This window comes from Anabrus simplex, chromosome 2 (genome assembly GCF_040414725.1).
Source record: "Anabrus simplex isolate iqAnaSimp1 chromosome 2, ASM4041472v1, whole genome shotgun sequence".
NCBI classification, from domain to species: domain Eukaryota; kingdom Metazoa; phylum Arthropoda; class Insecta; order Orthoptera; family Tettigoniidae; genus Anabrus; species Anabrus simplex.
Genome location: NC_090266.1, coordinates 859574243 through 859595931, shown reverse-complemented (window position 1 = coordinate 859595931; position 21689 = coordinate 859574243). Strand labels below are relative to the sequence as shown.

At 40.4% G+C, this 21689-nt stretch overlaps 1 protein-coding gene across 2 annotated transcripts in view; it reads right to left on the bottom strand.

Moving 5' to 3' along the window:
- Positions 1–21689, bottom strand: part of Coq9 (ubiquinone biosynthesis protein COQ9, mitochondrial) — a 185293-nt gene that overhangs the window by 120989 nt on the left and 42615 nt on the right. For both annotated transcript variants that reach the window (XM_067139489.2, XM_067139488.2), the window contains exon 2: positions 7777–7950. In XM_067139489.2, the coding sequence (XP_066995590.2) occupies positions 7777–7950 (174 nt within the window). The remainder of the gene's footprint in view (positions 1–7776; positions 7951–21689) is intronic.

The window sequence follows — 21689 nt, the reverse complement described above, 5'->3', positions numbered from 1 at the left end:
GGTACTGTTTACAAACCACTTTGCCCAAAGACAAACCTAATCAAAAGGCGTTCGCAATATTTACTTATAATAAGGATATATATAAGTTTACTAATATTTTCAAGAAACATAATGTTAAGGTTTCGTTTCGTACTGATAATAATAATACAGTTGTATTGCACAATTCAGCCTCAGTTAATAGGTCGAACCCATATTCCAAATCGGGTGTGTATAGATTTAAATGTAACGACTGTGGGTGCACATATCTAGGTCAAACAGGACGAAGTTTTAAAACTAGATACACGGAACATACTAATGCCATAAAATACAACAGATTTTCCGTGGTAGGCCAGCATGTACATGATCTAAAGCATAAATTCACATCTATAGAACAGGACATTGAGATCTTAGAGAGCTTAGGAAAAGTAAGTTTGCTGGATGTTACGGAGGGTTGCTATATACACCTGGATCAGTATTTTAATCCAAACCTTAATTTAAATGAAATTTCTGAAAAATCAAATATTCTTTTCAATTTCCTTATTGAGTTTTTAAAAAATATACATATCCCGGTCAATAGGACGGTGTTTCATATTACGCGTAATAGCTTTACTAGTTGCTTTTTACGACCACGCTCTCCGGAACTCCAACAGGTTGCCGCTCCTCAGTTGCTCCTCCCACTTTCCCCTATTTTTCCCCTTCGGTCCCAACCACTTGATTACTATCACAACACTGCTCGCTAGGCTTCATTGTGCTTCGCATGGACAGCGATCTTTTGAGGTGAGTCATGTAAAAACGTTTACGTTATAAGACGTAATTTTATATATTGCCTCTTCAGTTGAGTGATAGTTTATTACATTCCTATTATTTCAGGTCCGCACTGAACTGGGAACGTTGTACTTGTTAACATCTTAATGAACCGATTGCTCGTTTCCACCTCACTAGGATAGCTCCATTAAAGCGACTCTGAAGATTTTATTGAAGTATTTTAATACGATTCTACGTCACGTTTTACGAAGTTTGATAAATTAAGCTAATGTTTCTTCAAGACTATTTTATTTTTAAGTTGTTGTTCTTTTAAATCCACGTTATTTTATTAGTGAGCAAACCGGTTTGCATATGTTTTTATTTAAGATTTATGACTCGCAAGTCTCGGACTTGTAAAAAATATGGACTTTGAGACAGTATAATCGTAACACAGTTTTAGGTGGTTAATATGGTTTTTAATTGTGTTCAATTTGACGTAGATAAACTTATGTGATTGCAAATTTTTCCAAGAAACTATATCAGCTGATGATGACGCAAATGGGCGTCGAAACTAGTTCTGATTGAAATATATGTTGTAATTTCATCTAAACAACAGTTTTTATGTACTGAATAAGGTGGATCCAAATTATAATAAAAGTTGTAATCCTTTTACCCCTTCATCCTGTTGCATTTCTAGTAGCTCCAACTCTACAGCTGCTGTATCCTTTGTTATTGGTGATGAAACAGGACAGCCATTGCCCACAACATCAACAGCAAAAGGATTTTCCAGGAATGAAAATGAAGGTTTAAGTCATCTCAAATCATTAAATAACGTTAAGCCACACATCGCTGCTACTGACTGCCGCCGGCCACGAGATGTTGTTAGTTTCCATTAACTATATAAATGAATTTTACTCTAAGCTTGGTGTCAAGAGACTGACTCAAGAGCCGCATGCGGCTCGCGAGCCTCGTTGTGGCCAGCCCGGCTATAGATACTTCTACTATACTACAGAAATATTTTACAACAGAATAAGCACGCTAATTTCTAATAAGATTCTACAATACACTATAATAATTTTAAACTACGTTCAGACATTTTCTAATTACAAGTTTGTAATTCGCAAGAACTACTCAAAGATTACTAAGAAAGCTAAATGAACAGACAGATTATTATTAGTACTATTTTATCCTACTATGCTCTAACAGATACACACGAAAGACACACATACAAAGATACACACGAATATAGCAGGCAAGATACTATCTAAATATACCGTATTTACACTAAAATTCTCAACTGAAATGAGGTTATATTATTTTTATAGTTGGTGGATTACTATTATTTTCCCTCCTACACAGGACGTAATTATTAAGAAAAGACAATTTAACCTATGACATAAAATGTGGCTAAGTGAAAGAGAGGACGAAGGGCCTTAACTTTGCCACTTATAAATAATGTATGTATGTATGTATGTTCAAAGTGAGCAAATTTCTTTTCTTAAGAAAGGCCTTCCTTGCTTGTGCTAGTCTGCATTTTATGTCGTCCTTAATTCTGCCATTGTTATACATTTTACCACCAAGTAACAATATTCCTTTATGACTTAATTTCCTAATCTAATATTTCATGCATTACCTGACTTTGTTAGACTGCACTCCATTACTTTTGTTTTGGACTTACTTATTTTCATAATGTACACCATCTCCAAGCCTCTGTCCATACCATTCAGAAACTTCTCCAGATCTTCTGCAGACTCAGATAAAATAACAATATCATTGGCAAATTTCAGAGTTTTGACTTCCCCATCTTGGATTTAAATTCCCTTTCCAAATTCCTCTTTGATTTCCTTTACCACCTGAAGGCGAATGGGAGGAAGTGGCTGTGGCCTTATTTAAGGTACAGGTCCCGCATTTGCCTGGTGTGATAATGGGTAACAACACAAAACCATCTTCAGGGCTGCCAACAGCGGGGTTCGATCCCAACCTCCCGAATGTCAGCAAGTATTGAAAAGTAAGATCTAATCATCAGTATAAAATGTAATAAGTTTGACCTTCATAGGAATGTGTAAATTATCTACAATACGTATTCATGCAGCTCATCCCAGCTTTTTCTGTTCATTTCCTGTGTTTTAATAATAAATAATGTTATTGGCTTTATGTCCCACTAACTACTTATTCGGTTTACAGAGACGCTGAGGTGCCGGAATTTAGTCCCACAGGAGTTCTTTTACGTGCCAGAAAATCTACCGACACGAGGCTGATGTATTAGAGCACCCTCAAATACCACCAGACTGAGCCAGGATCGAACCTGCCAAGTTGGGGTCAGAAGGCCAGCACCTCAACTGTCTGAGCCACTCAGTCTGGCTTTCTTGTGTTTTAATGTTCTTGCTTTGAAGTTAAAATCTCAAAACTACAGCACTCCTCCATGTAGCCCATCTGTTGAACTAGGCAGGGCACTCGTGGACAATTTATATAATGCCTTCCATCTCTTGCAACAGTCAAAAACATTATCCTTCAAACTTTGAAGCCGTATAGTTTTTCAAACTACACTGATGAGCAAAAAGAAGGAAAAAACAATACTGCAACACATTTTTATGATATATATTTGACATTAACATTTATGTATTGAATAAGTGGACCCATTTTATCTTATTTCACATAAAACAACTGTCAATACAGATCATTATGGCATTAATATTATACGATTTGCTTTACATTGCACCGACACAGATGGGTCTAGGGCAACAATGGGATAGGAAAGGGCTACGAGTGGGAAAGAAGCAGCTGTGGCCTTAATTAAGGTACAGCTCCAGCATTCGCCTGGTGTGAAAATGGGAAACAACGAAAAACTATCTTCAGAGCTGCTGACAGTGGGGTTTGAAGCCACTATCTCCCGAATGCAACTTCACAGCTGCGCGACCCTGGGCTAGTCTCACACATCGCCTTTTAATGAGGCTGCAGAAACCCATTCATGAGGAGCAAGTTGTACCAATGGAAAAGCACAAATGGTTTATGCTAAAAGAAGAAGAGAGAGCCTGCCAATTTACTGAAGATATGAAAGCCTTTTTCGGACAAGATTTAGCTAGTGCTGAGTTGAGTGCACAAGAAATGTGGATGCCACTTCAAAGGTTCGCACTGGTAAGAGAAAGGAGTATCTATGGGTATCAATTCGAAAATTAGAGATAGAAAAAGAAAACTTGTACAGGGAAGAAACTATTCAGTCAAAGCTGAAGGAGAAGAAAGCAGCATTTAAGGCATGGTAGTGTAATATGAGGCAAAAGGCAGACTGTATAAGGAGTTGGAAGAACTGGATTGTGCAAGCAAAGTGTACAAGCTGGCGTCCCAGCGGTGTAAACAGTCGCAAGATAGGGTCTGCCTGAAGTACATTAACTGTGAACAAGGCATGTTATTGACAAAAGAAGCCGACATGAAATACCTATGGAGAGAATACATTGAAGTGCTTTTGAATGAGGAATTTCCCCATCAAGAAGCCAAGGAATTTGACTTCACAGAAGGACCAGTTTATCCGGTAACTATATCAATGGTGGAAGAAGTAGTGTCGATAAAAAGACAAGGACATGCAGTTGGCTCTCACGACAACCATGCTGGGAAAAGTGTGGTGAAGATGAATATTTGTGGTGTTACCTCTACTACAGTGGTAACACCAAACAAGGCATAAACACAGTTAAAAGGGGAAGGTAAGAGTACAATACACAATATAGGAAAACACTACACACTCGGAAAAACAGTAGCTAGCATTACGCGGATCTCCAACAAAACAAGTACGTAACTATCAGTAGGGCCAACTAGTGAACGACAAAACGAGAGAACGGAAGGGCTGGGAACCTACCAAAGGCATGGACATGGCTTAGATAGCGGATTCCGAAATAAATGCCCGTGATCCTTCAATTTGAAAAATATTATTTACAAAATAATCTTACAAATACATTCTAAGTTACGAGCTATAAGTTCAGTGGTATCCATAGCTCATTTCGTATCAGTGTAATTTCAAATTTCAAAACAACTATACATCTAGTTACCAATGCAGTAGTACAATGCAATTTACAGGTTGTCCAAAGTCTAGCATACCTCAAGTGATACAGAACTACCAGAGGCAAACCCCAAGGGAAATAATATTAAACTACAATATACATATTTTAGTGAAACAAGAAATGTGAATGCCTCGGAAACGAACAGGTAAGTCCAGCTGAAAAACTAAGGCGTAATAAGTAACTAATTTGGTGAATCTAGGCGAGGTTAGGGCAGACTCCTGTATGAAAAGCAAATCGGAACATTACGGAAATTTTAGCAGGAACGGAATTCAAGAATGCTTACCCGAGGAGAGGGCCATCCCGGAAGCCGGGGGACGTCAACCAGATAGGCTGCTCGCAGACAGATAAACCGAGACCGATAGAATTCAGGATACAGAATTAATTCGAACACTGCCTCGCTCACTATATATAGGAATTACTGGCCTTGGAGGCAGCCAATCAGCGTGCACGTGTTCCCTATCGCCACCTAGACTCACCAATCACAACCTTACTTTCGATCGCGAACTTTGACTAACATTCTAGAATACGCATGATCACGAAAGTCGTATTTTTCCAGAATAGACAGAACACACTTTCTAGAACACATACCAACAAAGTAACACACCCTGTACAAAAGTTATGTAACTTTCTGGATCTTTCCAGGAACTATAGACAGAATTCTACTATTTACAAATGCCTATGTTACAACATTATACCGTACAGGTTAGGTCAATAAAAATAAAACATCATATCATATTTTACAAACAAAGTCTTAAAAAAAATACATAGTTCACTTGTAACAGTGGCTGCAATGATTGTTAAGCAAGCTGATAGCTGGTGACTCCCTTCCAATGCAGCTCCATGAAAGTTCCCTGGTACTGAGTTTAAAAAATAAGGGTGATCCTAGTGAGTGTGGGAACTATTGAGGAATTTCATTAAAGTCTCACATGCTTAAGATCTGGGAATGCAGTTTTGAAAACTGGATACAAAACTATAAGAAATTTGCAGTTATCACTGTGGACTTGTTCGAGAAAGGTCTATTTCTGATGTGATCCAGCCAGTCCAAATCATAACAGAAACTTAAAGATTTTCATTTAGAGTTTGTTGATCTAGAAAAAAGCATGCAAACGAGTTCCCAGAGAATGGTTGGGAACACCTTATGAAGCCAAAATATGCCGGAGTCACTGTGAAAATGACGTACAAAATGCCACTGACCAAGGTCAACAGTAGACCTGGGGAGTCCGAGTTTCCCTGTGAAGGTTGGCATTCACTAGGTTTTAGTGCTTAGCCCACTGTCATTTAATTTGGTCATAAGCTATCTGACCAAACAAAAGCATGAGCTACCATGGAGCATTTTTGTATGCAGATGACCTAGTCTTGATTGGTGAAACAACAGAACGGACTGAAGAGGTTCTTGACAGATGGAGACTAGCACCTGAGGGCCAAAGACTGAGAGTGAGTACTGTACATCAACTTTTCCAATTCACAACACACTGGCCCACAACATACAGCTTTCCGGATGAAGAGCCCTTACAGTTGGTAGATGAATTCAGGTACCTTGGATCCATCATGAATAGCAAAGCAATGGCGAATGCTGATATTTAGCACCAAATCAATGTCGGTTGTCTAAAGTGGTGATGAGTGACTGGTGTGATTTGTGTTACAAGAACGCCCATAAAAATCAAAGGCAAAGTTTATAGCACTGTGATCAGACCAGCAATGACATAGGCCTACAGTGAAAATTATGGGCCAGGCAGGCCAAGCATAATCAGAAACTGTACATTGCCAAAACAAGAATGCTACATGGGTCAGTGGGTGTGACATGGGAAGATAAGATTCGTGGCTCGATGGGAGCCTCTGCGATAAATGATAAAATGGACAAAGAACAGTTGAATTGATTTGGACACGTCCAACACAGAGAATAAAATCACCTTGTTCAGAGAGTCATAAGTATCAAAAAACCTCCTGCAAGAAGTGGAAGACCAAACGACCCATGGAGGAGATTCTACAAAACATGTCTGCAAAACAAAAATATACCTTTGGATTTCGTGTACCAAAGAAATTAGTACTCCCTTCATACCTGCCACACTGAGAGTAGTAGCTAGGGTTAGCTACACTTACAGCATAGGAAAGAAGTAGTTTAGTAACATTCAGTTCTCTGAAATGTATTGTACATCTATCCCTTAGTCTTGTTTTCTGATACGGGTCAGAGATAAGGCGAGATGAAATTGTATGGCTTTTTTTTAAATGGCCAGAAGTCCTTCCTGATGCCAATCTTCAATACATGAGCTAATGAAGGTGAAATGATGGTCAATGAAACTGGGTAAGGAGGTGGAAGAAGTCCGCTGTGGCCTATGAATAGGAACTGTCGTGGCATTTGCATGTACATAAAAAGAGGAAACCACAAAAAATCATTCTCAGCACAGTGAACAGTGGGGTTCTAACTCACTCGTCTCCTGAATGCAGAGGCTGGCTCCATAACCATATTCTGCTCAGTATTAAGTTCTCTGAAATATATGACAGTATGTAGTATCAAATACAGAACACTCTTCCCACTGGCCTTGCATATCTACATTGAATTCAACAACGGTGGTTTTAAGATGCAAGATATTACTTAAATGTTCACTCTTTTAATGCCAATTCTTTTTACATCCCATGTATACACAATTTAAACATTGTAGGGGGAAAATTGATGTATTGGTTTCTGGCAGCTGATCTATGGATCTATAAAACTATCAGGAGAGAACAATAGTACTTTCAATATTAGGATCATCCATATTTGGAACAGTCAAATTCACTCCATAAAAATGGGCATTTGTTCAAGGACTGGATGTGTAGCGGAAGTTAAAAGAGGTGGTTTTAGTTAAAATCCTTACCAAAGTATGGAAAAAATGAGTCAAAATCCTTTGGCTTGCATTTGAACTAAAACTGCGAGTTCTACTACTATCTGAAATAACCTTATATTATTACTTTGCTGGTTAATGTCAAGGTCTTCATTATTTCAGAAAATATAAATTCAACATACCTGCAATTAATGCCTGCTTACTCCAACCATGCTGGGAAACAAAGGGCAATGCCGCATCAAGAATTATTTTCCGTATTTCGAAGCCATTATCTTCAACTATCTTCTCCTTAGAACCAGAAGACTCTTGACTTGAAGAGAATCTGCACTGGAATGCTGATTGCAACCCTCGGAGTCCTAAAATGTATAAACCACAATACACTTCATTGAGGACTCTCATACAATCTGGCTTCTGGTGTGGGGTACCTGCAGTCATGACCTGGTTCATGCACCAAAGGCAATGGTTGGATGGCCTATTAAGTACAGCAGTCCTGATGTTCAAAATTGCCAGACACTGCAGAATACTAATGGGCATCTGAACCTTGACCCTCCTTGTGCTTAGGTACTTAAAACTAACCAATATACCACAGGTAAGTGAAGCATCCTAATATACAAATATTCATAGAAGTAAACTAACCTTGTTTTCAGCAAGTCTCAATCTGTTAGAGAGTGTAAGTACCATTTGACAAACCAGGGACCAGTCAGAAAGCACCCAGCATTCAATGGGACGCTATCGATGTAAACAGAGCTTAAGGAAAGAAAGGACAGAGGAAGGAGATATGACTGAGGCAGTATGTAAAACAATGATGATGATGATAAGTTCAAAGTCCCTTCAACTACTGCTGGTCTTAAAAGCCAGTACAGTACCAAAATTTTCCCCTTAAATAAGTTCTTTAAGATGCCAGTAAGTCTATTGATACAGCAGTCTTAAATGCTAACTTACTGCTTAGTTCTCAGTCCTAAAACCTTGAATGTAGGAGGCAGGCACCCAGCCAATTATGCTACAGGTAGTAAAAAGGTATGTAAACAGAGTACCAAAAATTAGAGACAATCGCATAAGAGCAGCAGAAAAAGATGACACTGAAGATTAAGTGTTCTTAATGGTACGTGGAACAGGTCTATTCATCTGGAAAACTATGCAGCCATGTAGATGAATGAGCGATAATGAAAAATATGGTGATTGTGAAAATTAGGACTAGGATGGATTAATCAGCATATGAAGTAATAGATTTTTTCTTTTTTTACAATTTGTTTTACGTCACACCGTCTTATGGCAATGATCAGACAAGAAAGGGCTAGGAGTGAGAAGGAAGCAGCCATGGCCGTAATTAAGGTACAGACCCAGCATTTGCATGGTGTGAAAATGAGAAACCATGGAAAACCATCTTCATTGATGCCGACAGCGGGGTTCGAACCCACTATCCCACTACGTGCCTCTAACCGCATGGCCAACTTGCCTAGTAAACAGATAAATTCAGAGGAATGATGTATTAAGCATTAAACGCATAGCTAGTGTTGTGCTAATGAGTGATTACAATGCAAGGATTGGAAATAGGTCACAAGGCTCAGGAAGGTAAAAGGACAAGTGTAAGGAAGATATAAAATCTAAGAGCAATGGACAATAATTCATTCTGGTCTGGATAATGGTTGTCTTTATACACGATTTATTCTTCACTGCATTTGGGAGGGCATAAGTATGAGACTGATTAAAAAGTAAATAACGAAAATTTTAGGAAATCTGTAAAGAGAGCGCAATTTTATCAGGGAGCATTTTAATGATATCAACTACACTGGCAGAAATGGAAATGTAGTATGACAATCTGCTTTATATTGCACCGACACAGATAGGTTTCATGGCGACAATGAGATAGGAAAGTGCTACGAGTAAGAAGGAAGCAACCATTGCCTTAATTAATGTACAGCATTTGCCTGGTGTGAAAAAGGGAAAACATGGAAAACCATCTTTAGGGCTGCCGACAGTGGAGTTGGAACTCACTATCTCCTGAATTTTTTTTTCCTAGTTGCTTTACGTCGCACCGACACAGATAGGTCTTATGGCGACGATGGAACAAGGAAGGGCTACGAGTGGGAAGGAAGTGGCCGTGGCCTTAATTAAGGTACAGCCCCAGCATTTGCCTGGCGTGAAAATGGGAAACCACGGAAAACCATTTTCAGGGCTGCCGACAGTGGGATTTGAACCTACTATCTCCCGAATACTGGATACTGGCCGCACTTAAGCGACTGCAGCTATCGAGCTCGGTTCTCCTGAATTAAAGCTGATAGCTATGTGACCCAAACCAAGCACCCGCTTGCTCGGTAGAAGTGTATTCTCAAATTATATGTCAATATGGATCTAATTATGAAGTTCATTATGTGTAATGGTGTGAATAAGTGATGGTGCTGCTGCTGATTATGATGATGATGATGATGATGATGATGACTGTAATAACATTGCTGTGATGTCTCAGGTAGACTGAAGATTACAACATACCCAGACAACATGCACAACCAAATTTTAGCCACCAAATTTAGGATCATATAACTGGCATAACGGGCATGGGAGCATCATACAGACTGGTAGCCCATAGGTGGCTGTAATGCAATGCCTTCAGAATGAGCAGTGAGGGGAAGGACTCACGAGAATACTCTACTAAGAAGACCAGGCACAGGTCCTTCCACATGGACTACAGCAAGAGAAGACCATTGGACTGTGTGAATGGCTCTGGTGAACAAGCAAACGATAACAGGTCAAATCCGAGCAACAATTACAGGCAGAATATCGCCATGAACCACCAGAAACATGTTGCTCGAAGTTGGGCTGAGATCACTACTTCCCATGCAGTGTGTATCTTTGATGCCATTCCACAAACAGCGGAGACTTGCATGGTGGAGAGTCAAAGAAAACTGGGCTGATGATTAGCATTCTGTGGTGCTTAGTGATGAGTCTCACTTCTGTCTTGGGCTGTCAGACTGAAGACAGCATGTCCGTAGAAAGACATTATTGAGAGGCACATTTCTCCAACCCCTGGGATAATCGTGCAGGGAGTAAGTATGTCAGTAATTAATTTGTCTTTATTCATAGTGAAGTTAGGGCTCGAAACCCTTTCTTATACTTAACCACCATCATCATTGTCTTCATCATCATTTCTTTGCTCCAGCAAGCCAGATGCAGTTGTGTACGAGCCTTCATAAGTTTGTCCTGACCATCCACAGATATAACATTAAAATTATACAATTATGTAATAGAAATATTGAAACTCACAAAAAAAAAAAATACTAACGGCAAACATCAAGATAGTAACAATAGAAATAATTATAGAATGTACACCATGACAATATAAATGAAGATAACAAACATTACAAAAATAGTAATAATATAAGAATAAACTGCAACATAAACCTACAACTAACAAATGAATATTTAATTTTAAGTAAAATATACTCATTCATGCACTCATTCACATTTCACTCATCATAAAAGTGAGTTGGAAGCATTCATCAAGTGATTCTGGCAATCCATTTTAAATTTCCTTACAAGAGGACAAATCTCTAATGTTGGTAGGGAGGGTATTCCAAAGCCTAGTGGCAGCAACTACGAAGGAGTGATTATAAGCCCTGGAGTGACTGAGAGATATAGTTAGAGAAGAGCCAGATTGTATATCGTGATTATGATATGAAGAGACGTAATTAAAGTTTGAATATGGCACCAGGACTGATTTGGTTGTTGTTCAGGGAACAATGACTGTCTGCTAGCATGTGGAGAGAATGGTAGACCCTCTTCTCACCCCTTTATAGCCACCATACCAAAAGCCATGTTCCAGCATGATAATGCAAGAGCACACTCTGCAAAGCAGACCAGAGATGCGTTAAGGAATATACATATCCCAGACTGGCCCACCTGTTCCCTGATTTGTCTTTCACAGAGCATGTCTGGGATGTCATGGGAAGGCATTTTTTCATACCAACCTCCAACTACAAATCTTCAAGAACTGACATAACACATGCTTCAGGCATGGAGAAAAGTTCCTATGATGACATTCAAAGACTTTTTGATTCAATGCCACCGGGCGAGTTGGCCGTGCAGTTAGGGGAGCGCGGCTGTGAGCTTGCACCCGGGAGATAGTGAGCTCGAATCCCACTGTCGGCAGCCCTGAAGATAGTTTTCCGTGGTTTCCCATTTTCACACCAGGCAAATGCTGGGGCTGTACCTTATTTAAGGCCATGGCCGCTTCCTTCCAACTCCTAGGCCTTTCCTATCCCATTGTCGCCATAAGACCTATCTGTGTCGGTGCGACGTATGGCCACTAGCAAAAAAAGAAAAAGATTCAATGTCATGACAAGTACGAGAGTGTATCCGTTCTTGAGGTGGTCACACTTCTTACGAAAATTGGCTGTTATCTTGGATGGATCGTTTCCAACAGGGATGAACTTTCAATCATTTAATATATGTCATTTGCAAATTATCCCCACAAAATTTGGTATTTGTACAAGAAGTGCTTCACAGCACAATACATTCCACTTTCGTTAGTGTATTGTCTACCTGCAGTAATCTAGTACTATTAGATTTAAACAAGCAGATAGTGATATTTACCTACAGGTGTATACAGCTGGAAAAGCTTAAGGATTAATTATAATGAAACAGACAAGAACACTGCAAAAATACAAAACAAAAAAGGGATAATGAAATAACATGAGTGGCATGCAGCCATGCAATATTAAACACAGTACAGGCAAGCCATGAACAACTCTGCACAACTTTTGGTTTCTTAAAACAACAACCAACATGTGAAATCATTTGTCAGGGCATAGAGAAACCTTTAGTGAGTGCAATAAATAATCTCAGAAATGGAGGAGAAAGGGAAATGAGAGTCAAACAAATGGAAGGAACATAATGAAAATCTGCCAGTATGGAAACCTTTCTGGGAATGCATTGGATCAACAGGATTCAATGTGATTGGAATGAAAACAGAAATACAGTCATGATTATAAACAGTTTGAGTTATGCCAAAGGCCTGACTGTAATGGTAGACTATGCTGAAAACTTGTACAACAGCCTACCTTGGAATTTAAGTAAAATTCAAGTATTGTAGGAAAATCAACATTTCCAAAATGAAAGTGATGTCATTGAGGATGAGCTTAAACACTAGGAAGGAAAAATAAATTGGAACAAGTACAATACTCTCAGTACTTAGGATGTGAACTCACCTAGTACTGTATGAGAAATTAAATCAAGGGATAAGAAAGCAAAATACAGCAAGGTTGTAGTTCCAAATGATGTTTCTTTTCAAAAAGGAAGAGTTTATGAACAAAATTATCTTTACATCAGTTCATCTTAAAGTTGAAGTTCCACAATCTGTTGAAGTACACTCTTTGACCAGGTTAAACCATGTGGTTGTCCAATGTATATTTGAATACACTGTTCAAGCTGTCTGGGGAGAATGATTACCTTGAGTACTGGCATATCAATCTAATTGGTAAAGAATACTGGAAAGTACATAGAACAGCAACACAGTCCAACCTGGACAAAGAACGTAATTTACATAAATTTATATTCTCTTAGATTTTGCTGTAAGGGAGCAAAAGTTTTCAGCACTCTGGATATCTGAGGGTTCGGGCATAAGTCATGCAACTATTTTTTGCCCCACATTTGCGTGGTACTACCATAAAAAGTTCATATGTCCTGGAAATCATGACACTCATAATACATGGACACAGCACACTAGATGGCAGTGAGCTGGACAGGCACCATGCACAGGGTGATGGGGCTGCAGTAGTGAGTCTGATTCCGTGCAGTATGGATGTGACAAGGTAAGAGCATTGTGTGTACATCAAACTGTTCACCGGGGTCGCGATGCCACAGTATGTTGCAGAGAGCTTGTGGAAGCTGTGGGGAATGATGCCCTTCTGTACCGAACTGTTGTGAGATGGGCAGCAACATTTCAGCATGGACATGAAACAAGGTCCAGAAGACCTGTTAGTGTCCGGACTGATATCTCATGTGCAGTAATTACCAAATGCATGGACATAAACAGAAGATGGACACTACTTGAGCTATAAGCTTAAACAGACATTGAAAAATGAATCATCCACAGAATTTTATGGGAAGATTTTCATCTGTGTAGAACTGCACCATGGTGGGTGTTGCGTGCACTCAATGACATCCAAACTTGGATAATAATAATAATAATAATAATAATAATAATAATAATAATAATAATAATAATAATAATAATAATAATAATAATAATGTTATTTACTTTACATCCCACTAACTTCTTTTACGGTTTTCAGAGACGCCGAGGTGCCGGAATTTAGTTCCACAGGAGTTCTTTTACGTGCCAGTAAATCTACTGACACGAGGCTGACGTATCTGAGCACCTTCAAATACCACCGGACTGAGCCAGGATCGAACCTGCCAAGTTGGCGTCAGAAGGCCAGCGCCTCAACCGTCTGAGCCACTCAGCCCGGCCAAACTTGGACATGGTATGCCACATCCTCTGACAACTTTGTACGCTACCTGCAGGAAGGCTAACAATGCTGGAGAAAATCAGGGCTCAAACACCAGTCTGCAGAATGGCGACATTCAGGATCACCACGAAGACAGAAGATCCAGCAAAACCCTTACCCCGAGAAGCTCATGACGTCAGAGGTGTGACTACAAGTCACTTCGTTCCAAGTGGCAGAATGGTGACAGCAACATACAACAAAACCTTCCTGCAGAGGCAGCTACGTCGTGCCATTAGAGACAAATCTCCTGGATCTTCTCAACGTTGTCACCCTTCTCCAATGACAACAATACCAGGCTGCATGCAGCACAGGCTGTACAAAGGCAACTTCAATGCAGGGGGAGGGAAGTACTGGAACAACCACCATCCTCAATGGACCTGTTTCCATGCAATTTTGAACTCATCCCCACAGTGAAAGAACCATTGTGTGCAAGACAGTTTGGGACACGAGAAGACACTGCCAACACTGTGAAACATGAGATTGAAAAATTCACACATGGTGAGGCAAATGGTATCCAATGTCTCCCACATCGTTGGCAATGTGTAGGACAATCTAGGAGACTATTTTGTGGGTTTACCATAAAAGTAACTGTACTCTCTGAGAATAAACATTATGGCTGACAGTTTCCTCACTTTATATCCTAAACCTGGTACACAGCATTTTTGAAAAAGAAATACTTGCTATGACTTATATCTCAACTCTCGTATTATTCTAAGCTTGAAGCACATAGGTGGCAGTGAGAATGATTACACGTACAAGCAGGTAGGAAAAATAGCAGGAAGGCATCCATACTAGTGAGATATCAGTGTAGGTAGAGTGATGATATGAGGTGAATGGAAAAGATTAGGGTACTTAGGAGAAAAACTGGCTTGGCAATAAGGATTAAGACCAGAGTGGGATGAAATAATGTATACTTGGTGTTAGGATCTAAAAATTTCAAGGTAAGTAACATGGAAACATATTAACCCACAATGCCAGTTATGAATAGATGTGCATATTTCATTCTAAATATTGCAGGCAGAACAATGAGGGTAAACAGGAATTTATGCATATAATGTAGCCATGATTATTCTTAATGGACTATACAGCATCTCAGCAAAAAATCATACAGGCATAACTGAAGACAACATAGTTTAAATGATTCTGAATTCTTATATTCTTAAAGAAGAGGAAAAAACTTCAGCTGCTTCTGCTCATAAAGTCATTTTTCTTAACAGGATAATGAAGTCTGCTCCTAGACAAGACAAATACTGATGAAGAGGAAGATGATGATCATAATAATAATGTTATTGGATTTATATCCCACTAACAAATTTTACGCCGAGGTGCCGGAATTTTGTCCCGCAGGAGTTCTTTTACATGCCAGTAAATCTACCGACATGAGGCTGTTACATTTAAGCACTTTCAAATACCACCGGACTGAGCCAGGATCAAACCTGCCAGGTTGGGATGAGCTGGCCAGCGCCTCAACCCTCTGAGCCACTCAGCCCAGCAGAGGAAGATGAACAAGGGCAATGAACTTGTTTCAGTACCATTTATTCATCCAATATCTCTAAAATTTTTATATACACTGACTGACAGAGCAAATGCAACACCAAGAAGGAGTGGTTCGAAAGGGATGAAAGTTGGGGAAAAAACAGAGACGGCACGGACGAATAATTGATGTTTACTTCAAACCGATATGCAGGTTACACAATGCGCACGGCATCAACTCAGTAGGATGTAGGACCACCGCGAGCGGCGATGCACGCAGAAACACGTCGAGGTACAGAGTCAATAAGAGTGCGGATGGTGTCCTGAGGGATGGTTCTCCATTCTCTGTCAACCATTTGCCACAGTTGGTCGTCCGTACGAGGCTAGGGCAGAGTTTGCAAATGGCGTCCAATGAGATCCCACACGTGTTCGATTGGTGAGAGATCCGGAGAGTACGCTGGCCACGGAAGCATCTGTACACCTCGTAGAACCTGTTGGGAGATGCGAGCAGTGTGTGGGCGGGCATTATCCTGCTGAAACAGAGCATTGGGCAGCCCCTGAAGGTACGGGAGTGCCACCGGCCGCAGCACCTGCTGCACGTAGCGGTGGGCATTTAACGTGCCTTGAATACGCACTAGAGGTGACATGGAATCATACGCAATAGCGCCCCAAACCATGATGCCACGTTGTCTAGCGGTAGGGCGCTCCACAGTTACTGCCGGATTTGACCTTTCTCCACGCCGACGCCACACTCGTCTGCGGTGACTATCACTGACAGAACAGAAGCGTGACTCATCGGAGAACACGACGTTCCGCCATTCCCTCATCCAAGTCGCTCTAGCCTGGCACCATGCCAGGCGTGCACGTCTATGCTGTGGAGTCAATGGTAGTCTTCTGAGCGGACGCCGGGAGTGCAGGCCTCCTTCAACCAATCGACGGGAAATTGTTCTGGTCGATATTGGAACAGCCAGGGTGTCTTGCACATGCTGAAGAATGGCGGTTGACGTGGCGTGCGGGGCTGCCACCGCTTGGCGGCGGATGCGCCGATCCTCGCGTGCTGACGTCACTTGGGCTGCGCCTGGACCCCTCGCACGTGCCGCATGTCCCTGCGCCAACCATCTTCGCCACAGGCGCTGCACCATGGACACATCCCTATGGGTATCGGCTGTGATTTGACGAAGCGACCAACCTGCCCTTCTCAGCCCGATCACCATACCCCTCGTAAAGTCGTCTGTCTGCTGGAAATGCCTCCGTTGACGGCGGCCTGGCATTCTTAGCTATACACGTGTCCTGTGGCACACGACAACACGTTCTACAATGACTGTCAGCTGAGAAATCACGGTACGAAGTGGGCCATTCGCCAACGCCGTGTCCCATTTATCGTTCGCTACATGCGCAGCACAGTGGCGCATTTCACATCATGAGCATACCTCAGTGACGTCAGTCTACCCTGCAATTGGCATAAAGTTCTGACCACTCCTTCTTGGTGTTGCATTTGCTCTGTCAGTCAGTGTATGTTTCTGGAAGGTGTTTGATATCTTATTGGAACAGAAAGGAGGGTACACTGAATTTCAATGCTTCTTAAGTAAATAGGATAGTAGAGCTAGGGAATGACAATGGTCTGTAACAAAATGACCTAAAATATTGGATTTAGTATTACTAAAAATAATCTGGATTAACTGGGTCTCAAAAAGTTTTAGAAATTGAGACAGATTGCCAGTGCTTCGAATAATCTTTTTACAATTTGCTTTACATCGCACTGACACATTTAGGTCTTATGGCGACGATGGGATAGGAATTGACTAGGAGTAGGAAGGAAGCAGCCATGGCCTTAAGGTACAGCCCCAGCATTTGCCTGGTGTGAAAATCGGAAACCACAGAAAAGTATTTTCAGGGCTGCCGACAGTAGGGTTCGAATCCACCATCTCCCAAATGCAAGTTCACAGCTGTGCGACCCTAACTGCACGGCCAACTCATTCAGTGTGCTTTGGATAGATGTGATCCTTGCTACTAACACACTGCTATGTAATATCCATTGTTGTCCAAGGTAAGAAGGAGTCAAACGCCTTGGCTGTATGGTCAGTGTTGACGGCTTCAGTTCAGAGTGTCCCGGGTTCGATTTCTGGCCAGGCCGGGTATTTTAATCATTTCTGATTAATTCTTCTGGATCAGTGGCTGGGTATTTGCGTTTGGTTCCAACACTCTCCTCCTTATATTCAGACAACACACCTAACTACCAATCACCACATTAACACGCAACAGTCATTCCATCCCTCCACATAGGGTTGGCGTCAGAAATGCCATTCAGCTGTAAAAGAGGGCCAAACCTACATGTGAGCCACACTTTGCACCCGCGAATCCACAGGTGTGGAAAAAAGCGAAGGAAGAGGGAAATCCAAGGTAAAAAGAATGAAAGTATTTATGACGACTCACAGATTTGCTGGCCTTTTAAGATACTACATTTAGAAACACCATTAATGAATTTGAACTTCAAGAAGATTACTTGTTCAAAAATGTGTCAACAAGTTTCGGTTTCTGGGTAATATTTGCAATGAACAATAAAAAACTGTAAATACTATACATGGAAAAGTTCAAAGCATTTTAATATATGTGCTTAACATTGTATTTTCTGTACTATCATCTGCACTATTTTCCATAAATATTAGAATAGACATGGGTGAAGGATAGTCAGAATGTGCAAAGCCTAAACAATAAGTTGTCTGACTGTGAACTATCCCTGCCAGACTTAAGAGAAGTTGACGTGATTGGACTCACTGAAACATGGCTCTCGTGGGCTAGTGACAGTGAACTACCACTCAATGCTAATTACAGCATATTCCGTCGTGATCGCGCTACTCTAGGTGGTGGAGTGTTGCTAGCAGTGAACAGTGCTTTACCGTGTAAACGTAGGACAGATCTCAAATGGAACTGTGAGTTAGTGTGGGCGGAGCTACTCTTTCCTCGACGCCCTGTACTTGTGGGATGTTACTACAGACCACCAAACAGCCCATTCTGTGACCTTGAACAGTGCCTGGACTCGGTCATTGCAGCTCTCCCTCATGGTGAAGTAATTTTAATGGGCGACTTTAACCTGTCTATAAAGTGGTCTTCTCCAACTACCGGACAGTCAGCTAACAACTGTGACACATACTTAATAGACAGTTTTATTAATGGCCTCAGACTGAAACAGTTTAATATGTACCCAACCCGTGGACCCAACACCCTGGACTTCATTCTCTACTCATTAGAACTTAAAACAATAACCCCAGGCAGAAACCTTTTCCTGTGCGACCACCAGTCTCTCGATGCTACATTTCTCCTTCCCCACCCCTCCTCAAAGCCTCACAGCAGGACATCCTACTGCCCTACCTACATCTGGCACCGTGCCGACTGGCCTGCAATGTGTCGTGCCCTGGAATGCCTTTCCTGGAGTCTGCTCGAAATAGCTGATATCGAATCGGCTCTTGACCTGCTGTACGACTGGCTGCAAGCTGCAATTAAAGACTTCGTACCTGCACAACGAGCTACTACCAGCAAATATCAACACTGGATATCACAAGAGACCAGACTGATACTATTTAATAAGAAGAGAGCTTGGCGCCTGTGGAAAGACTTCCCTAACCCACACACTCACAATACATTCATTAAAATCCGCCACCATGCGAGGTTTATGGTCAGAAGAGACTACAAAACACACGTAGACACTGTCACTGAAAACGTCCGCAGCAATCCCAAGCGCTACTGGAGTCTCATCAACACACGGAGAAGGACGGAGCGGATTCCTGTCAGCGTGAACCACAACGATACAACAGCAGACGGCGCCGATCGCAATGAACTGTTCAACAGGTATTTCTTCTCCAACTTCTCCCCTCCCTTACAAAACCAACCGCTCCCTCCCGTTGGCACAGCTTCAAACAGAACCCTATCAAGCATAACTACCACAGCAAGTGAAGTTCATAACCTTCTTCAAACTCTTCATACCAACAAAGCTACCGGTGCCGACACTATAGGTCCCTTTTCCTAAAAAATACTGCCAGCACTCTTTGCGTCCCTCTCTCTAAATTATTTAACAGATGTTTTGCCGCGGGCTATTTTCCTATTACCTGGAAACAGGCAAATATTGTTCCACTTCTCAAATCAGGCAACAAATTTAATGTTTCATCTTACCAACCAATTTCTATTCTCCCCACACTATCCTTTATCTTTGAAAAAATTATACACCAGTGTCTCCTCGCATTCACTTTGCCGTATATCTCAACCAAGCAGCATGGTTTTCTACCAGGTGGCTCTTGTCTAACAAACCTGGCCACTCTGCATAGCTTTGCTTCACACGCCATTGCAGCTAAATCACAGCTGGATATCTGCTACGTAGACATTTCGAAAGCTTTCGATTCTGTAGACCATACTCTGTTGCTCCATAAAATCTTCGAACGATTTAATATACATGGCAGTCTTCTGACCCTTCTTGCTGGCTTCCTACATAACTGTTGGCAGAGAGTGGTAATATCAGGCACTTCATCCTCATGGTTACCAGTCACCTCCAGTGTCCCACAAGGCAGTACTCTTGGCCCCTTGCTGTTTTCTTTGTTTATGGACGATCTGCCGTCCGAACTCAACGAAACAGCGAATACACTACTCTTTGCTGACGACTGCAAGATATTTAGGGAGATCAGGAATCCAGCAGATGCAGCTCTGCTACAGTCCTCACTTAATGCCCTCTCGAACTGGTGCCGTACTTGGAAACTTATCCCCAATCCACAAAAATGCAGCCACATGACCAAAACACTACGTAAATCTCCTCTACCGACATCATATTACCTACTCGACAAGCCCATCACCGTGGTTACGCAACAGCGTGACCTAGGTGTAATATTCGATACAAAATTACAATTTAAGACCCATATAGAAACATATACAATCAAGGCTATGAAATTACTTGGCATTCTCTATCGCTTCACAGAAATTTCTGACCCCATTGCTCTTCGTCACTTCTTCCTCATGATCATTCAACCTCTCTTAAACTACTGCTCTCTGATTTTGACAACAGCCTCCCCCTCCAATACTAAGCAGTTAGACAGAGCAGTGTCCTTCTTTGCTGCAATTGTAAGGAACAGAAACCCCAAGCTCAGAAATCTGTCTACGCAGCAGGTATTAGTGGCAATGAATATGTCACCGCTGCACATCAGGCCACAGGTAGCTGACCTGAGATTCCTTCACGGGATCTTCAATGGACATTACCGCTCGGAACATCTTGTCTCACTCTTCTCTCTCCGTGTTCCTTCCCGCTCCACCAGAACCAAAGACCTTCTCCACATTCCCCCACACTCAATACTTCAACAATCTTTCCTAATCCGCCTCCCAACACTCTTTAACAATATTAATAGGAGACAAGAGCTTGATCTAGCATCAAATAAAAGTGAATTCGAGACGTGTGTAAATAGTATCTTAAAGATAAGTTGATGTGACGGGGATTATGCCGCCATCTTGACCCACGACGACTTGGCTATGAACATGGACATTCTCATGGTTTTCGATTTGGACAGCTGTTATTAGTAGGCTGTGTACCTGATCTTGTTATATTTTGTTATGTTTCTTATGTTTTATTATGAAAGTTTACGTTTGTTAAATAGTCTGTTGACAGTGCAAGTGAAATCAGTGTGCTGTATCTTGTAAATAAATAAATAAATAAATAAATAAATAAATAAATAAATAAATAAATAAATAAATAATAAATAAATAAATAAATAAATAAATAAATAAATAAATAAATAAATAAATAAATAAATAAATAAATAAATAAATAAATAAATAAATAAATAAATAAATAAATAAATAAATAAATAAATAAATAAATAAATAAATAAATAAATAAATAAATAAATAAATAAATAAATAAATAAATAAATAAATAAATAAATAAATAAATAAATAAATAAATAAATAAATAAATAAATAAATAAATAAATAAATAAATAAATAAATAAATAAATAAATAAATAAATAAATAAATAAATAAATAAATAAATAAATAAATAAATAAATAAATAAATAAATAAATAAATAAATAAATAAATAAATAAATAAATAAATAAATAAATAAATAAATAAATAAATAA